The 15,889-nt window shown below is 35.3% G+C and overlaps 1 protein-coding gene across 4 annotated transcripts in view; it reads left to right on the top strand.

Moving 5' to 3' along the window:
• The window catches only part of LOC131531932 (piezo-type mechanosensitive ion channel component 2), a 99,247-nt gene that overhangs the window by 71,435 nt on the left and 11,923 nt on the right, over positions 1–15,889 (top strand). For 3 of the 4 annotated variants that reach the window (XM_058763139.1, XM_058763149.1, XM_058763129.1), the window contains 14 exons: positions 1,841–1,944; positions 2,722–2,820; positions 3,591–3,705; positions 4,933–5,001; positions 5,078–5,244; positions 5,400–5,578; positions 5,812–5,985; positions 7,175–8,026; positions 10,231–10,489; positions 11,325–11,507; positions 13,334–13,646; positions 13,863–14,001; positions 15,104–15,251; positions 15,427–15,641. In XM_058763139.1, the coding sequence (XP_058619122.1) occupies positions 1,841–1,944; positions 2,722–2,820; positions 3,591–3,705; positions 4,933–5,001; positions 5,078–5,244; positions 5,400–5,578; positions 5,812–5,985; positions 7,175–8,026; positions 10,231–10,489; positions 11,325–11,507; positions 13,334–13,646; positions 13,863–14,001; positions 15,104–15,251; positions 15,427–15,641 (3,016 nt within the window). The remainder of the gene's footprint in view (positions 1–1,840; positions 1,945–2,721; positions 2,821–3,590; positions 3,706–4,932; positions 5,002–5,077; positions 5,245–5,399; positions 5,579–5,811; positions 5,986–7,174; positions 8,027–10,230; positions 10,490–11,324; positions 11,508–13,333; positions 13,647–13,862; positions 14,002–15,103; positions 15,252–15,426; positions 15,642–15,889) is intronic. The other variant, XM_058763155.1, reaches the window with a different exon arrangement.

Here is a 15,889-nt window from a genome sequence, read left to right as displayed (position 1 = left end):
ATAGATCTATACAGCAGCTGGAGGAAAAGTTGAATGTCTGGATGGTTCTGGTTTGTTGTCATGTGACCGTATGAGCAGGTGAACGGAGCCGTACAGTAGAGAATCACTCTGCTTTATTAAAATCCACTAGACACTCTGTTGAGGAAAAGAGAGAGATTTCCCTCATGACCGTATAATAATGAATCAGCTTGAGCTGTATTATAAGAGTATTTCATCCATAAATGAAAATGCTTTAAAAGGATGTTCATGGCACTCTTTTTTTTTTTTTTTTTTTTGTGCAATGAAAGTCAATGTTTTTTTCTATGATTTCTAAATTAATTTTACATTTAATTAATACTTTTGTTCATAGAAGATGCATTAAATTGATCAAACTGTAAATGTGACTGTAAAGACATTTACAATGTTACAAAAGATTTCTATTTTAAATAAATGCCGGGGTTTTTTTTTTTGGTTTTTTTATCAATTTCCACAAACAAATGTGAAGCATAAATTAAATTTTAAAATATATTCAAAAAGGAAAGTTTTTAAATTATTCCACAGTATTAATGTTTTTACTGTATTGTTGTTCAAATAAATGAAGCCTTAGTAAGCAAAAGCATTAAAAACATCTTACAAACCCTGAACTTAAATGTTAATTTTTGGGTGAAATAACTTTATAAACCAGACGTTTATGGTCCCTCTCTTTATCTCCTCTTCAACAAAGAAAGTGCTCAACAGAAAACCATCAAAAAGCAAAAGAAATGCCCTCAAACTCATTGTGTTGGTGCTCTACGGCGTGTGATATGAGTGAGATGGTATTTACTTTGTCGTCTTTGATGAGCTGATCTCAGTTATCAGCTTGATACTGAAGCACATGAGATGTGATTTAACTACAAACCTTTAAACATCAATACTTGTTTTATATAGTGATTAGAATACAGACTATTAAGGAAAACCTGCCATACACAAACATACTATGGTGGGACCATGGTACAGCGATGTATCAGACGGTAATACCATGGTACATGATTGAATATGATTGCCATATTCATATACTATGGTATGTACATGTACTGCAAAGAATACCATAGTATTATTATCATGATCCTGTCCAAAAATCCATGGTATTACTGCGGTACCATGTCTGAAACCACGGTATCACCATTGTAGCTTTTTTAAAGAGCGACTCTAATCACTATAGAAAATGTGCTCTTTTTTGGAGATTTGTAGGGTTTTGTTAATCTGAGGCTCTCAAATAAAGTGTTGAAATGTTTTCCCAGCTTCCTCCCCTGTCCTCCCCATCCATTGCGGCTCTTCTGTTCAAGGACACAAGGCAGTTTCCTTATTCCAAATCCTGTTTTGCCATGCGATTGTGAAACTGCAGACACAGAGGTGTTTCTGTGGTGTAAGATGACTGACTAACCCAACCAGAGATACGGGTGTAGTTTTTTAGCCATTTTGTTGATTTATTTTATTGATAATATGCTGTTTTATTGAAGTAGTATAACAAATATAAAACATACATTTTATAAAAAGTCTAAAATAGGATGTGCAAGATTCAATCTTCTAAGGTTTTATTGTTTTTTTTATGGTACTGCTTTACAAACGTTAATGACTCATGCTAATCTGTTATGCCTTATAAACTAAATTTGACTACGGTTTTCAGATTTAGAGATTCAGGTAAGTTCGGTCAAGAGATTCATTAGGATTTTCTGTTAAACTTCATTAATTTAAATTGATTAGTCAATAACAAACTTTTTCAACGTCTATTATGTTATATGAAAAAGCATGTTGTTCTCCTGTTTGCCAATTTAGTTTTTTTGTTTTTTTGATTGCTTTTGCTCCTCCTCTCCTCTCTCAGTGGTGAGAAGTGGTGATTATTACCTGTTTGAAACTGACAGTGAAGAGGAGGAGGAAGAGGAGGAGAAAAAAGACGAAGACCCACCCAAGAGATCAGCCTTCCAGGTGAGTGAACCGCTTCTGGTCTGCAGAAGAAAACAGATTGAACTTCTCTGGAGTCAAACTTACATTTAATCTTCTCAGTTGGCATACAGGTGCTGGTCATATAATTAGAATATCATCAAAAAGTTGATTTATTTCACTAATACCATTCAAAAAGTGAAACTTGTATATTATATTCATTCATTACACACAGACTGATATATTTCAAATGATTATTTCTTTTAATTTTGATGATTATAACTGACAACTAAGGAAAATCCCAAATTCAGTATCTCAGAAAATTTTTACATGTATTTACATGTGTATATATTTATATTCATATAATTTATATTATATATAAATATTTAATATATAAACAACATATTTTTCTATATATGTACATGCATGTGTGTTTATTTATATATACATAATAAAACACATTACACACATGTGAACAAAAACTTTTATTTTGGTGCAATTAATCGCGATTAATCTAATCTAAATTTATAGATAGATAGATAGATAGATAGATAGATAGATAGATAGATAGATAGATATCGGTCGTCATGAGTGAGATGATATTTAAATGCTTATTTCTATGGTCAAAACATAAAATGCAATGCAATGCAATCATGAATGAGAGTGTTTTTTTCCAGAGCATCTGTTGCGGAGGTTTTATCCATCTGTTTAGTGACAAACTTGTGATTAATTGTTCATGTGTTGTATTGTATAGTGTTGTAACTGTTTGAAGGGCTTCAGGACACTGATGCTGTGACTTTCTCCTGGTTTTTCTCCTCTCAGCGAGCGATCAGAAAGTTTGCTTCGGCCCTTGTGGCTTTACCCAGATCAGTCATTAAACTGCCCAAAACTGTTCTGCAGTATTTAATCAGGGCGGCCAAGGTACCACCGCAGGGAACGTGGCATCTCTGTTTCCATCTCTGTGTTTGTTGATCGTGTTTTATTGTAAGATTTCCATTCCATGTTGTTCCAGTCATGATATTTGTAAAAATGTGAAATGTTGAAATGTAACTCCTTCGAGGATGCATGGAATGGAAATGATTTTAGGGTGTTGTTCATTGTTTCATGTGGTGTTTTTGGGAAGGTACTTTTATTTTAAGTCATTTCATTGTCTCTTTTTTGTTGATTTTACTTTAAAGGTTTTTATTTGCTACTAAATGATGTGATTTGCTCCACTGTATTTGAGAAATGACCACAAAAACCATCAAACCATTTTAAACCAAGCATTCACGAATCATTCAGATATTAGTGGAGCAAAAAACATTTACTGTCTTTGAATTTTCCATTTTCTTGTGTAACCTGGATTCAAACAACTCGTTCAATCCAACGAATGAATAAAAACATGTCAATACACATGTATATACGAGTTAAAAATGCAAATGGCTTTCAAAGCTTTGGAAAATTTGGGTGGAAAACAGTTGTTTGTATTCAGTGTGGGTATTCTGTGGTGGATGTGCTTGTTTATCCAGTGTCAAATTCAGACTTTTCAGGGGTTAAAACAAATTTTGGTCTAAATGATGCATGTAATATATGTGAAATTTCATCTGGCTTCCTGAAATGGCTGAACATGTGTCATGTGAATGTGTTGACGTCCTTGTGCAACACTATATAAACATAGCATTAATAGATGAATTCATATTGATGTTCTGTAGTTTGTGTATCACACCTGGATCGCTGACTCTAAAGCAGCCCTGAAAGAAAGAGGCAAAGGGAGACGTCATTTCTGGAAGCGATACGGCCGCAGACGTAGAAAAGACAAGAAAGAAGGTACGGCAATCTTTATCTTCTGAAAATTATTGAAGCTTGTTTCCACCACCAATAAAAAAAGGTAATTGTGACAATTCAATTATTCAGAATTGTTGGACATAAGAATAATTGCGTATTGTGAGATAAACTCAATATGCAAGATATAAATGCGTAATTCAGAATTGTGAGAATAAAGTTATGAATTATGAGATAAGTCATAGTTGCCTTTTTTATTATTTTTTTCCATGGTGGAAACAAAAAAAAAAAAAAAAAAATCATATATTTCATATTTCTCAATTCTGAGTTTATATCTTGTACTTGTGATTTCTTCAGAATTTGTCAGAAATAAAGTCTGAATTATGAGAAATTGTAATTGCATTTTCTTTTCCATGGTGGAAACAAAAAATAGTCCGAATTGCGAGATGTAAACTTGGAATTGCAAGGAAAAAACTCTGAGTTCCGAGTTATCTTGTAATTCTGACATTTTTCTTTTCTTTATTTATTTCACAAAAAGGGACAGTGTACATTAAACAACCTTCATGAATGTAAATGTACCCAAATTAGCCCGAAGGCAAGTTTTTATTAGTCCCTTTGCCAGATGTTATTAGGCCAGAAACAAGAAATAAAGAGAGAATTGTGAGATATTGTAATGACGGGTCTGAAGCATGGGGATCCATTTGCAGCTTTTATTCAAAGGCAGAATCAAACAGGCGAAGATCAGACAACAACGACAGGGGTGACAGAGACAGATCCAAATACATAAACGATTACCAGGCTTAAGTCGAGGCAGGCGGCAGACAGGAGAAGTAACTAATAGTCCAGAGATCAGATCACAAGGGCAGGTGGCAGAGAATCACAGAGTCAGGTAAACAGTCCACGGTCATAAACAGGAGATCACAAAAGACAAGCGATACGCTCAGAAGTGTTAGCCAGGGCAAAACAAGACTTCGCAATGAGTGAGCATTGGTTTGCAGCTTATAAAGGGCACAGAGATGGGAAACACCTGTGCAGCAATCAGTCTCAGTTACAAGGCATTGTGGGAGATGCAGTTCAGAACTAATACTCTGGTGATGGTGCCCTCCGGTGGTGTTCAGGGAGGGCCACAGAGGCCGAGTTCGTGACAGATATAAACTCAGAACTGTGAGATAAAAAGTCACAATAGCTACATAGAAATAGACTTTGGTAGAAAATTTAACTGAAAAATGGTGGCCAAATTGATCTCATGGATAAGCAACTTCCTGTGTGTAGGTCATGTGGCGATAGAGATCGGTGAAGAAGATCGTCAGAGTTCAGAGGAAGACAAAACGGACGGACCAGGTGTGTTCTTGGAGCGCATTCATTTCTGCTCATATAGACTTCAGACAAACCAAACTAACCTTTCCACTTCCTGTAGACAACATCATCAAGAGGGTCTTCAACATCATCAAGTTCACCTGGGTGCTGTTTCTGACAACCGTTGAGAGCATCACCAAGTGGCTGAACTCCGTCTGCAGAGAATACATCGACATCTCCACCGTTCTGCGCATCGAGCGCTGCATGCTGACCAGAGAAGTCAAGAAGGTTCTGCTTATAGAAATATATGTTTAAATTTAATAATTAAAAAATTCTGTAATTAATTCAACTTTTAAGTTCAATAATTTAATGTTTAGCCATTAAATGAATCGGTTTAGCTGATGTTGGTCTAGAACTGATCCGATGTTTTGATTGTCCCGCAGGGAAATGTGCCGTCCCGCGAGAGCATCCATGTGTACTACCAGAAGCAGATGAAGCTGAACGGATCTCGTGAATCTGGACTGGACCGGATCAGTGAGGAGGACTCATGCTCAAACAGAGAGCGCCGCAGACGAGCTGGCTACAGCCTGGATTCCTTCGCTTCCAGAGACAGCATCTCCAGGTCTTCAGCTTTCACTTGTGTTATTTAGAATACAATGATTAGAAAAAAAATGATTAATATTTTTTGCACTATGACATCATTTTCATGACATTTAAAGTTATTTTCTCAGGACAAACATTTGAGAATCAGGAGACTTGGCAACCTCATTATTTAAAAAAAAAACATTTTCTTGTCATCATTTTCATTGCATTATATTTCCGCTCATGTCATCTGTCCATCTGTCCGTCTGTCAGCGCATACACCGAAGCCACCATGCTGTTTTCCCGTCAGTCCACCTTAGACGACTTGGACGACATGCCTCAGAATATTCCCAAAACCAGCGAACGCGCTCGTCCCAAACTGCGCAAAATGTACGGTCTGGACATGTCCAACTCCTCTGCGGACAGCGGGAGCAGCGTCATGTCCAGGTGCTGGACTCATCATCATTACATCTTCATCACATTCATCCTCACCCTACAGACTCCAATCAGGCTCTGTTTTTTTCCCTTTGTTTTGATTTCAGCATTACATTTAAAAAATAAATGAAAACAGGTTTACCAAGATGAATAAACAACCGAAAAGAAAATGCTAAATGACTAAAATAAAAAACTAAATAGATAAATAAATATTAAAGATATGATTTTTTGGTAACACTTTATTTTAAGGTCTCTTAACTAGTTACTTGTTAGCATGCATATTACTAGAATATTAGCCATTTATTAGTAGTAATTAAGCAGATATTAATGCCTTATTCTACATGACCTAATTCTACATCCCTAATCCTACCCAATATCTAAAATTAACAACTACCGCACTAACTGTTAATAAACAGCAAATTAGGAATTTATTGAGGGAAAAGTCTTAGTTGATAGTGAATAAGTGTTCCCTATTCTAAAGTGTTACCAATTTTTTTTTTTTTTAAATATAACAAAATTATAATAAAAAAAAAAAAAAAAAAAAAAATATATATATATATATAATTATTTATTTGTTATAAGAATAACAATAGCTTAATTTTTGTTGTTGTTGTTATTATTATTATTAATTCTCATTATATTTTACAAATATCATCTGGTGGAACTCAATAAAAGCACCCAGCATTTTTTTTTTTTTAACGTAACAATAGTTGAATTATTATTATTACTATTATTAATCATGATAATAGATGATTTTAATATAATAATAATTATAATATTTTATTATAAAAATAATGGAATGTATTATTATTTGTGTTATTAATGTTTTTATTAATATAAAATAATACATTAGTTTAATAATAAGATATATATGATGCAGATGTTTTTATTATTGTAGCATAATAAAAATGATTGGTTTTACATGGACATATTTGATGTGTCAGATCAGCTTCTAGAAATGAATAAAATCCTCAAAAAGGATGATATTTCAGTAGTAAATATGCAAATGTTTACAAAGTAAATATTTAAGTTTTTCTATTTGTTTATATTTTTGTACAGAGCATTGCAGGTAATTGTGTTATTCAAAGCCAATATTCAATGTTATACTGTTCATAGATTGATATGTTTACAGTGATTGTAATATTGTTTTGAACTCATCAGCTGTTTCCTGTTTGTGTTGTGTTTGTGGTTTTGCTTCCAGTGAAGCTACTCAGTGCGTCACATTGTTCTCTCGGCAAGGAACCAACGACACTATAGACGAGGTGGAGGACGAACCAGAGCAGGTGCAGGTGAAAAAGGAGGAAACCACAGAGACTGTTGAGGACAAGCCTGAGAGAGCAGATCATGAGGAAGTGAAAGAGGAGGAAGTGAAACAGGAAGCAACGAATGAGCTGGAAGAGGAAATGACACAGGAAGCGACAGGTGAGCTGGCAGAGGAAGTGACAGATGAGCTGGTAGAGGAAGTGACAGATGAGCTGGTAGAGGAAGTGACAGATGAGCTGGTAGAGGAAGCGACACAGGAAGTGACAGATGAGCTGGTAGAGGAAGTGACACAGGAAGTGACAGGTGAGCTGGCAGAGGAAGTGACACAGGAAGTGACAGGTGAGCTGGCAGAGGAAGTAACAAGAGACGTGGAAGAGGAAGTCCAATGGGATTTGGTGGATCCAGAGGAAGCAGTTGAAGATGTTCAGGTTCCTCAGCTGGATTGTGAGGAGCATCAGGAGGAAGAGCTGTGCGTTACTGAAGATGAGGAGGGTGAACAGCCGATCCGACAGGAAGAAGGTGAATCATCAGGACCGGAGAACGTGCAGACGGACGTGATCAGCGGGCATCTTTTCACCCCGGACACAGACGCCCCCAACACCTCTGACGCTGACGTGCCGCCCAGCTACAGCAAAGCCGTGAGCTTCGACCGTCTGTCTGTGAGCTCGGACGAAAGTGACAGTGACAAACGGCTGATGCTGATGACGCCCGAAAGCAGATCCGAACTGGACGACCCTCTGCTGCCCTCCATGACCACTGATCTTACCGCCAGCGAACTGCTGCTCAACAAGTGAGTTTTTTCACATAGAGCTTGTCTCGATTACATTACCACTTATTCAGAGGGCTCTGTGGTGTCAGTGTGGTAAAAATCCCTATTATGTCACATCTTACTGCAAACCAGTGTTATTTTACTATTATTTATATAGTAGTTTTTTATTAAAGGGGTGGTTTACTGTTTTTTTTCTAGGCTTGATTGTGTTTATGGGGTGCAGTCTAACATGTGTTCATGCTTCGTTTTTTTAAAAACGCATTATTTTTCATATAATTTACCGTTATTCCACACCGCTTTGTCTCTTCTCTGAACAAACGCCTCGATTATTTCCTGTTTTTATGAAGCCCCTCCCTCAGAAATACGTGATGGGCTCTGATTAGTTAGCTGGCTCAGTGTGTTGTGATTCAATAAACCGCCGAGCGTGCGTCTAAATGTCCCGCCCCTCAGCTCAGCGGCATGTGCTCCGGTTGTATTGTAAACAATGGCGTCGTATATATTGTTTATCAATTTGAGCCCGATTGAGACGCAGAGGATATTAGTGAAGAGGATCACGCAGAACCTGTGCAAGCACGGCTCTTAATGGTATGTTTGTTTGTTTGTTGTCTCATACGTTTAGATACGCTGTTATTATGCTACTGCTTATGTTAGCTTTTAATATACGGTTTTATTCTGATTAAAGTTTTAATACAGTATGGCAACCGCACACGCGTCCATGTATAACGCTTCTCATTGCTATGTGAAAATGTATAATTGGAACAGTTTGTTGGAGCTGATCTGACGATCTGAATGAGAGAGAGAGAGAGAGAGAGAGAGAGAGAGAGATGCAGAGCAGGGCGACGCGAGGAACAGTATTAAGAACGGCCGTTTTAGAACATTGATTTTGAAACTTGTGAATCCATTAGAATCGTTAGAAGACAGAATCGCGATTCATATATGAATAGATTTTTACGTGCACCCCTAGTTTTCTCTTCCTCTTCTCTAAAGCAGCACAGCATGGCCCCGCCCCCTTCCTTACATGTTCCCGAGGGCGGGGTTTATCTGAGTTTGTGACGTATCAGACCCGGGAAGTAGTTCGTTGTAGTCCCTTACCAGCTGTTTTTGTAGGCATTAAACTATAACCAATCATTTTTATTATAATACAATAATAAAAACATTCCAGAATTTTAAAAGACGATATCTCTGTTTGCATTGAACTTTCAGCGCTGCAACTTTGCAGATATTGTTTATGCTCAAACAGCAACATTACACACTAACTAACATTAAAAAGTGAAATTGCAATCAACCGCCCCTTTAATATTTTGAATTAGCTTTTATTTTTATATTTTCAGTCTTTTTTTTTTAGTTATTTTGTTTTTTATTAGTTTTAGTTAAAAAAAAAAAATCTAAATAGTTAAATGGATAGTAATTTTATTATTTGCATTTGTAAATTCTATTAGTTTTTGTTTTAAAAAATATTTTACAGTAAATAGTTGTAATTTTTTTATTTTAGTTTTATCTCAGTTAGTAATTTATGAACTTTTGTCATGTTTATTTTTATTTTTTTAAATATAATTCAAGCTTTAGCTTAAGCTTTAGATTTCATTTTATTTCACTTAGTAATTTTATAATGTGTTTTTGTCATTTTTAGTTTTTGTTTATATAAGTATTTCTAAATGGTCGCCATTTATTTTTATTTAAATTGTAGTTTTATCTCAGTTACTAATTTTATATGTTTTTGTCATTTTTATTAGTTAAGTATTTGCCATTTATATTCAGTTTTATTTCTTTTAGTAATTTTAAAATGTGCTTTTGTTGTTTGTTTGTTTTTTTAAATATATCTAAATGGTTGCATTTTTTTATTTTAGCTTTAGTTTTAGTTTCATCTCAGTAATTTTATTATGAGCTTTTGTCATTTAGTTTTTTAAAGAAAACATCTTGTTTTTAAAGAAATTTCAAAATAGTTGCAATTTAATTTTAGTTAAATTTTAGATTTAGTTTTCAGTTAGTAATTTTATAATGTGCTTGCTTTTGTCATTTTTAACATCTTTTAGAACATCTTTATCTTCATATCTTTAATATTTTTAATTGAATATAATATGTGTTATTTTAGCAAAAAATATTTCAGCAATTTTAGTTTTAGTTAGCAATAACAACATTACTACTATTGAAATATTGCTGGAGCACAAAGAGACTGCCTGCAAAGGTCCTTTAATGTGATTTAATGTTTTTGCGCTGTTATCCAGAATGTTCTACGATGAGGAGCTGGAGAACTCTGAGCGTTTCTATAAATCGCAGCCGCTTGGACTCCAGCTGTGTTACGCTCTCTATAACCTGCTGGTGGCGCACTCTGAGATGGTCTGTTACCTGGTCATCATCCTGAACCACATGATCTCGGCTTCCATGGCGACGCTGGTGCTGCCCATCCTCATCTTCCTGTGGGCAATGCTCTCCGTTCCTCGGCCCAGCAAGCGTTTCTGGATGACGGCCATCGTGTACACAGAGGTCAGGGTTTGTTTTCAGTGAATGCTGTAGAAATGAATTCTGGAGGCACAGATTCTGTGAAGACGCAGTTACACATTTAAGTTATACACCCTCAGGCCATCCAAGATGTAGATGAGTTTGTTTCTTCATCAGAACAGATTTGAAGAAATGTAGCAGTGCATAACTTGCTCACTAATGGATCCTCTGCAGTGAATGGGTGCCGTCAGAATGAGAGTCCAAACAGCTGATAAAAACATCACAATAATCCACACCACTCCAGTCCATCAGTTAACATCTTGTGAGGGGAAAAGAAACAAATCCATCAAGGCGTTTTTAACTTTAAACAGTTGAATCCTCTATTCATAATACTCAAAAAGTCGTCTTTTCTGAATCAGGAGAGAAATTTGCACAAATCAAGCATGGTTTACGAGCCAAAACAGTTCAAAGCAAACATGTGGCTGGATTTTGAGGTGAGAAGCAACAGGGGATGGACTTTTTTTCACTGAAGGAAGCATTATTACGGATTAAGGACTAAAACACAGTTAAAACACCGCAATGATCCCTTCACAAGATGTTAACTGATGGACTGGAGTGGTGTGGATTACTTGTGGATTATTGTGATGTTTTTATCAACTGTTTGGACTCTCATTCTGACGGCACCCATTCACTGCAGAGGATCCATTGCTGAGCAACTGATGTAATGATGAATGTCTCCAAATCTGATGAAGAAACAAACTCATCTACATCTTGGATGGCCTGAGGGTGAGGACATTTTTAGCAAATTTACATTTTTGGGTGAACTATTACTTTAAATATAGGTATAAATAATTTGTAAATGTGTTTTTTTTTTCTCCAGGTCACCATCGTTGTCAAATACTTCTTCCAGTTCAGTTTTTTCCCATTCAACCAGAACCTGGAAGTCAACAAGGGGAAGCCGTACCATCCGCCCAACATCATCGGCACGGAGAAGAAGGAAGGATACGTGCACTATGACCTGGTTCAGCTGCTGGCGCTGTTTTTCCACCGATCCATACTAAAGGTACATACTCTCATGTGTCACATCATAGTGATGCTTGATGTGGCGAATCTCGTAGCACTAATAAAGCTTGTCAGTAAAGCAACTGAAGCATAATAAAAAATTATTCTAGCCCACCTGACAAAAGTACGTTCAAAGAAAGGTTTGCTAATATTCCCATAAAGTAACGAAAACGAAGTTCTCAGAATGTTCAAAACATCCAGTTGTTTAAATGTTTAAAAAAAAAAAAAATTCTTAGTTATGCAACAACGCTTAAATGAACATTCTATTTTATAATTTTGGGAACGTTACATTTGAAGGTTTGAATGTTCTCTGAACATTCTGAAATGGATACTAACGTGAAATATGTTAGACAAATGTCCAACTAAAACATAGAATAATTTAATTATTAAAAACTAGATAACTTTGAAAAATGCTCTTTTAAAGTTACTTGATGAACGTTGCTCATAACTTTTGAGAGAATGTTCCGTGTTCGCTGAGTTAGCAAAGGCAAAGATAAATGCCGAATATATAGAAATTAAAAACCTAAATAAGTATATTTTGTTATTATATTTATGTAGTATATGTTTGCATATTTATTTGAGTTTTAAGGTTTGCACACTAATGGATTTTGCATTCCAAAATCTTGCTCAGAATAAATACTGTTTTGCTCGTTTTCTGCTTCAGTTCTGTGATGTTTAGCAACTTTGACGAGAGATTAGAGCCAAGATTCGGCTGGAAACATAATTCACCAGACATTAAGAAATCTAAACGAAGCCACTAGACTGTTGAGAGCTTTGAAAACCATAAAATGGATTTTTAAAATCAATTCCTAGCGTTTGAGGTTTCTCTCCTCTCCAGGTTTCAGATTATTTCAGAAAATCAAACAAAAGTAAAGAGCTTCAGCATGACATTGCACTTTTCACCAGGATACATAGTAATATCTGCAGAATCGAGACCGATCTGAAACCTGGAGAGGAGAAGATTATACAATTTATAACACATCTTTGACAATAAGGACCATTTAATAATTCAAGTCAAATTTAATTCTTAAAAGCAAAAGCAAAGGTTTACCTCTTCAGAATGAGTGTGTGGGAAAAGAATTAAAATGTACTTCTTTTACTTCTACAGTTAAATGTTTCCTACTGTGAAAGATTCATCAGATTCATCAGCGCACATTACAGTTCAAAAAGACAAAAAATCATTACAATTTTATAATTAAAAATATATAAAATATTTTTAAATAAATATTATATAAAGCATTCCTAATAATAATAATTCTTATATTTGTTATATTATTTGTAGATCAGTTAAAAAATTACAATTAGAACATTTATGTATCTGTAAGTTTCAGATTTTGCCGTTTTTGTGATATCAAAAAGTACTTGTTAAAAAGTGCAATGTCATGCTTTTTTTTTTTTTTTTTTTACTTCTGTTTGCTTTTCTGAAATGAAAAACACTGCTTGTAAATATTTGTGTGATTTTAAAACACAACCCAACAAGCCTTCAGAAAGAGTCTTGTTTGTTAAATATTATATGAGCATTTCAGATTTATTTAATAGGGTTTGTAATTATTTTGCAGCCCTGCAGAATCCAGTTTTAAAGCCCTGATTTTGTGGGGGTTGTTTTTACTTATTTAATTTATTTTTATTGCTTAATTTAATGGTATTTCAATTTTTGTCCTGTTTCCAAAAGTGCCATTTATTTACTTTACAACTTTGATTAAACAGGCAATAAATGGGTCTTGGATGAATCACAGTTTTCCTTTTCCAATCCTGCGATACCTTAAAGTCTGTTTTCCTGAATTAATGCTCCTGCTCTCTCTCTCTCTCTCTCTCTCTCGGGCTCAGTGTCACGGTCTCTGGGATGAAGACGACCCTAAAGCATCCCATAAGGATGAGTGTCTTTATCGGGACGATTCTCTGGACGAGGGGAAGATGGCGGTGGCGATTCCACCCGAGGAAGAGAAGAGTTCTTCAGCGTACTCGCTCAAGTCTGTGAACCTCGGCATGTCCTTGGACTCGTCCCAGGTGCACGTGCAAATACTTTACCCTGAGCATCGGCCTCACCTGCGGCGGCAGAGCACTAGTGGATCTCACCTGTCCCGACAGAGCACTAGCGGATCTCACCTGTCCCGCCGCTCATCTGTGCACTCCAAACACGGTGAGGAATCGTAATGCAAACACCCCAGATCTCAAATTCACATGCATAGACAAACTCATGCACTGGTTTTACTAGCACTGGTTTCATCTTGATCTAGCTAGTGGACAAGCATCATCATTTTAGACAACTAGTGAAATTAACAGTTTTTTTCTTGGCTGTTTATAGTAAGCATTACTATGAGTTTAACTGTGGTGATGTTTGTGCTTGGTTTCACAGGCAGCACAAGCACACGAAACAGCATTCGTAGAGAAAACAGCACCCTAGAGCCGGAAGTACCACAGAAGAGCCGCAAAGAAATGATTATGGAGAAGATCCGAGAACAGCTCATCAAAGCAAAGGTTTATGTGATCAAAAAGTAAGTGCATTTGGGAAAACAGATGTTATCGTTAGAATAAACAAATAGATAAATATATAAATAATAAATTTTATTTATTAAAAAAATCTTTAAAAAAAAAATAATAACTAATTATAATATTTATAAATATTACATAAAATAATTTATTTATATTAAAGAAATATAATATTTCTTCACCACTGAGGCAACTTTTTCTTTATGTGGATGCAATGAAGGCTGTGTGGGCGGAGACAAATAATATTAACCAATAATATTAGAGTATATTACAGCATATTAAACATTATTTTTAAGGACTATCACACAATTTTTTGGTCCATGTTTTAATTTTAAAGAGTAAAGGTCCTTGCACACTGAGTCCGAAATTTTCGTATGCGTTTTTTTTTCATATTCGTCATCCTTTCCTATCAAAATGCTTGTTACGGATGCGAAAACGCAGAAAATCGAACCTGATCCGAATTTTTTTATGATGGACGAAAGTTTCGGGAGGCAGTGTGTAAACATGATTGACACCACATGTGGTCGTATTTATTTTTTAACGTGCGAAAATTTCGGACTCGGTGTGCAGTGACCTTAAATCTCTGTTGTGCACTGTTTTCCAAAAAAAATAGATATATTTTAAAATATTTTTTAGTTTTATGCACACATTTGATATAAATTTGCATGAAACCGTAAAACAAAGAATCCAGAAAATTAAAACAGATAACACAGATTTTTCAAATAAAAATATTTCATATGGCACTGTTATAAATTATTAAATTGCTCAAATTTTATTAATTCAGTTGATTAGACATGCTTTTTGCTTATTTAAATTAAATTAAAATATTTAAACGGAATCCAGAAAAATGTAAAATGTAAAACATGGAATTTGGGAAAAAAACTAAATTTCATAGCACCCTACACTTTATAAAATTCAATTTCAATTCAGTTTAAAATTCAAGTCATTTTTCTCTCATTGAACAGATTATGTAAGTAAAATAGGTTATGAATGCCATTTCATGCTGACTGTTTTGACTGATTGATGCACACGCTTTCATTCTTTATCCTAATTTTAATATATTATATTAGCCTGTCTCTTCATTCTCTGTCTATCTTCCCTCTTCAGATTGGTTGAGTTCTATCAGCCCATCCGTCAGTTCTTCTATAACCTGATCCATCCTGAGTACAACGCCGTGTCGGACGTTTACGTCTTCATGTTTCTAGCAGACACTGTTGATTTCATCATTATTGTCTTTGGCTTCTGGGCATTTGGGGTAAATTTGGAAGTATTTGCAATTATAAAAAGTATAAAAAACAATTTTTTTACACATGATGCATGCCAGTAGACAGCTAGGTTTCTGATCAGATCTGCCTTTTTCTTTTCTAAACTGACTCTTAAAATGAACTTTCCTTGGCTGTGTGTTGATGTGTGTTTCGTCTGGCTCACAGAAACATCAGGGAGGTGCTGATATCACATCCTCGCTGTCAGAAGACCAAGTTCCTGGGCCGTTCCTCGTCATGGTGCTCATCCAGTTCGGCACGATGGTGGTGGATCGCGCCCTGTACCTCCGCAAGACGGTGATGGGAAAAGTGATTTTCCAGGTCATCCTGGTGTTCGGCATCCATTTCTGGATGTTTTTCATCCTACCAGGAATCACAGAGAGGTAAAAGAACGATAGCAAACAGGATGCAGAATTTCAGTTTGAATGAAAATCATTCATTCAGGACCATTTTGATTTTAAATTACATTATATGTTCATTAATCCTTTATTTGTTTGATAGATTAAAATCCATAATTTTGCATATTATAAACAAAAATTTTATTTTCATCAACAAAAGGCCATTTTAGTGAGAGTATCCATTCCAATTGCAGTATAAAGTATTATATATATATATGTGTGTGTGTGTGTGT

The sequence above is a fragment of the Onychostoma macrolepis genome, chromosome 02 (assembly GCF_012432095.1).
Source record: "Onychostoma macrolepis isolate SWU-2019 chromosome 02, ASM1243209v1, whole genome shotgun sequence".
NCBI classification, from domain to species: domain Eukaryota; kingdom Metazoa; phylum Chordata; class Actinopteri; order Cypriniformes; family Cyprinidae; genus Onychostoma; species Onychostoma macrolepis.
The sequence above is the reverse complement of the archived record's forward strand: the minus strand, read 5'-3'. Positions and strand labels throughout refer to the sequence as shown.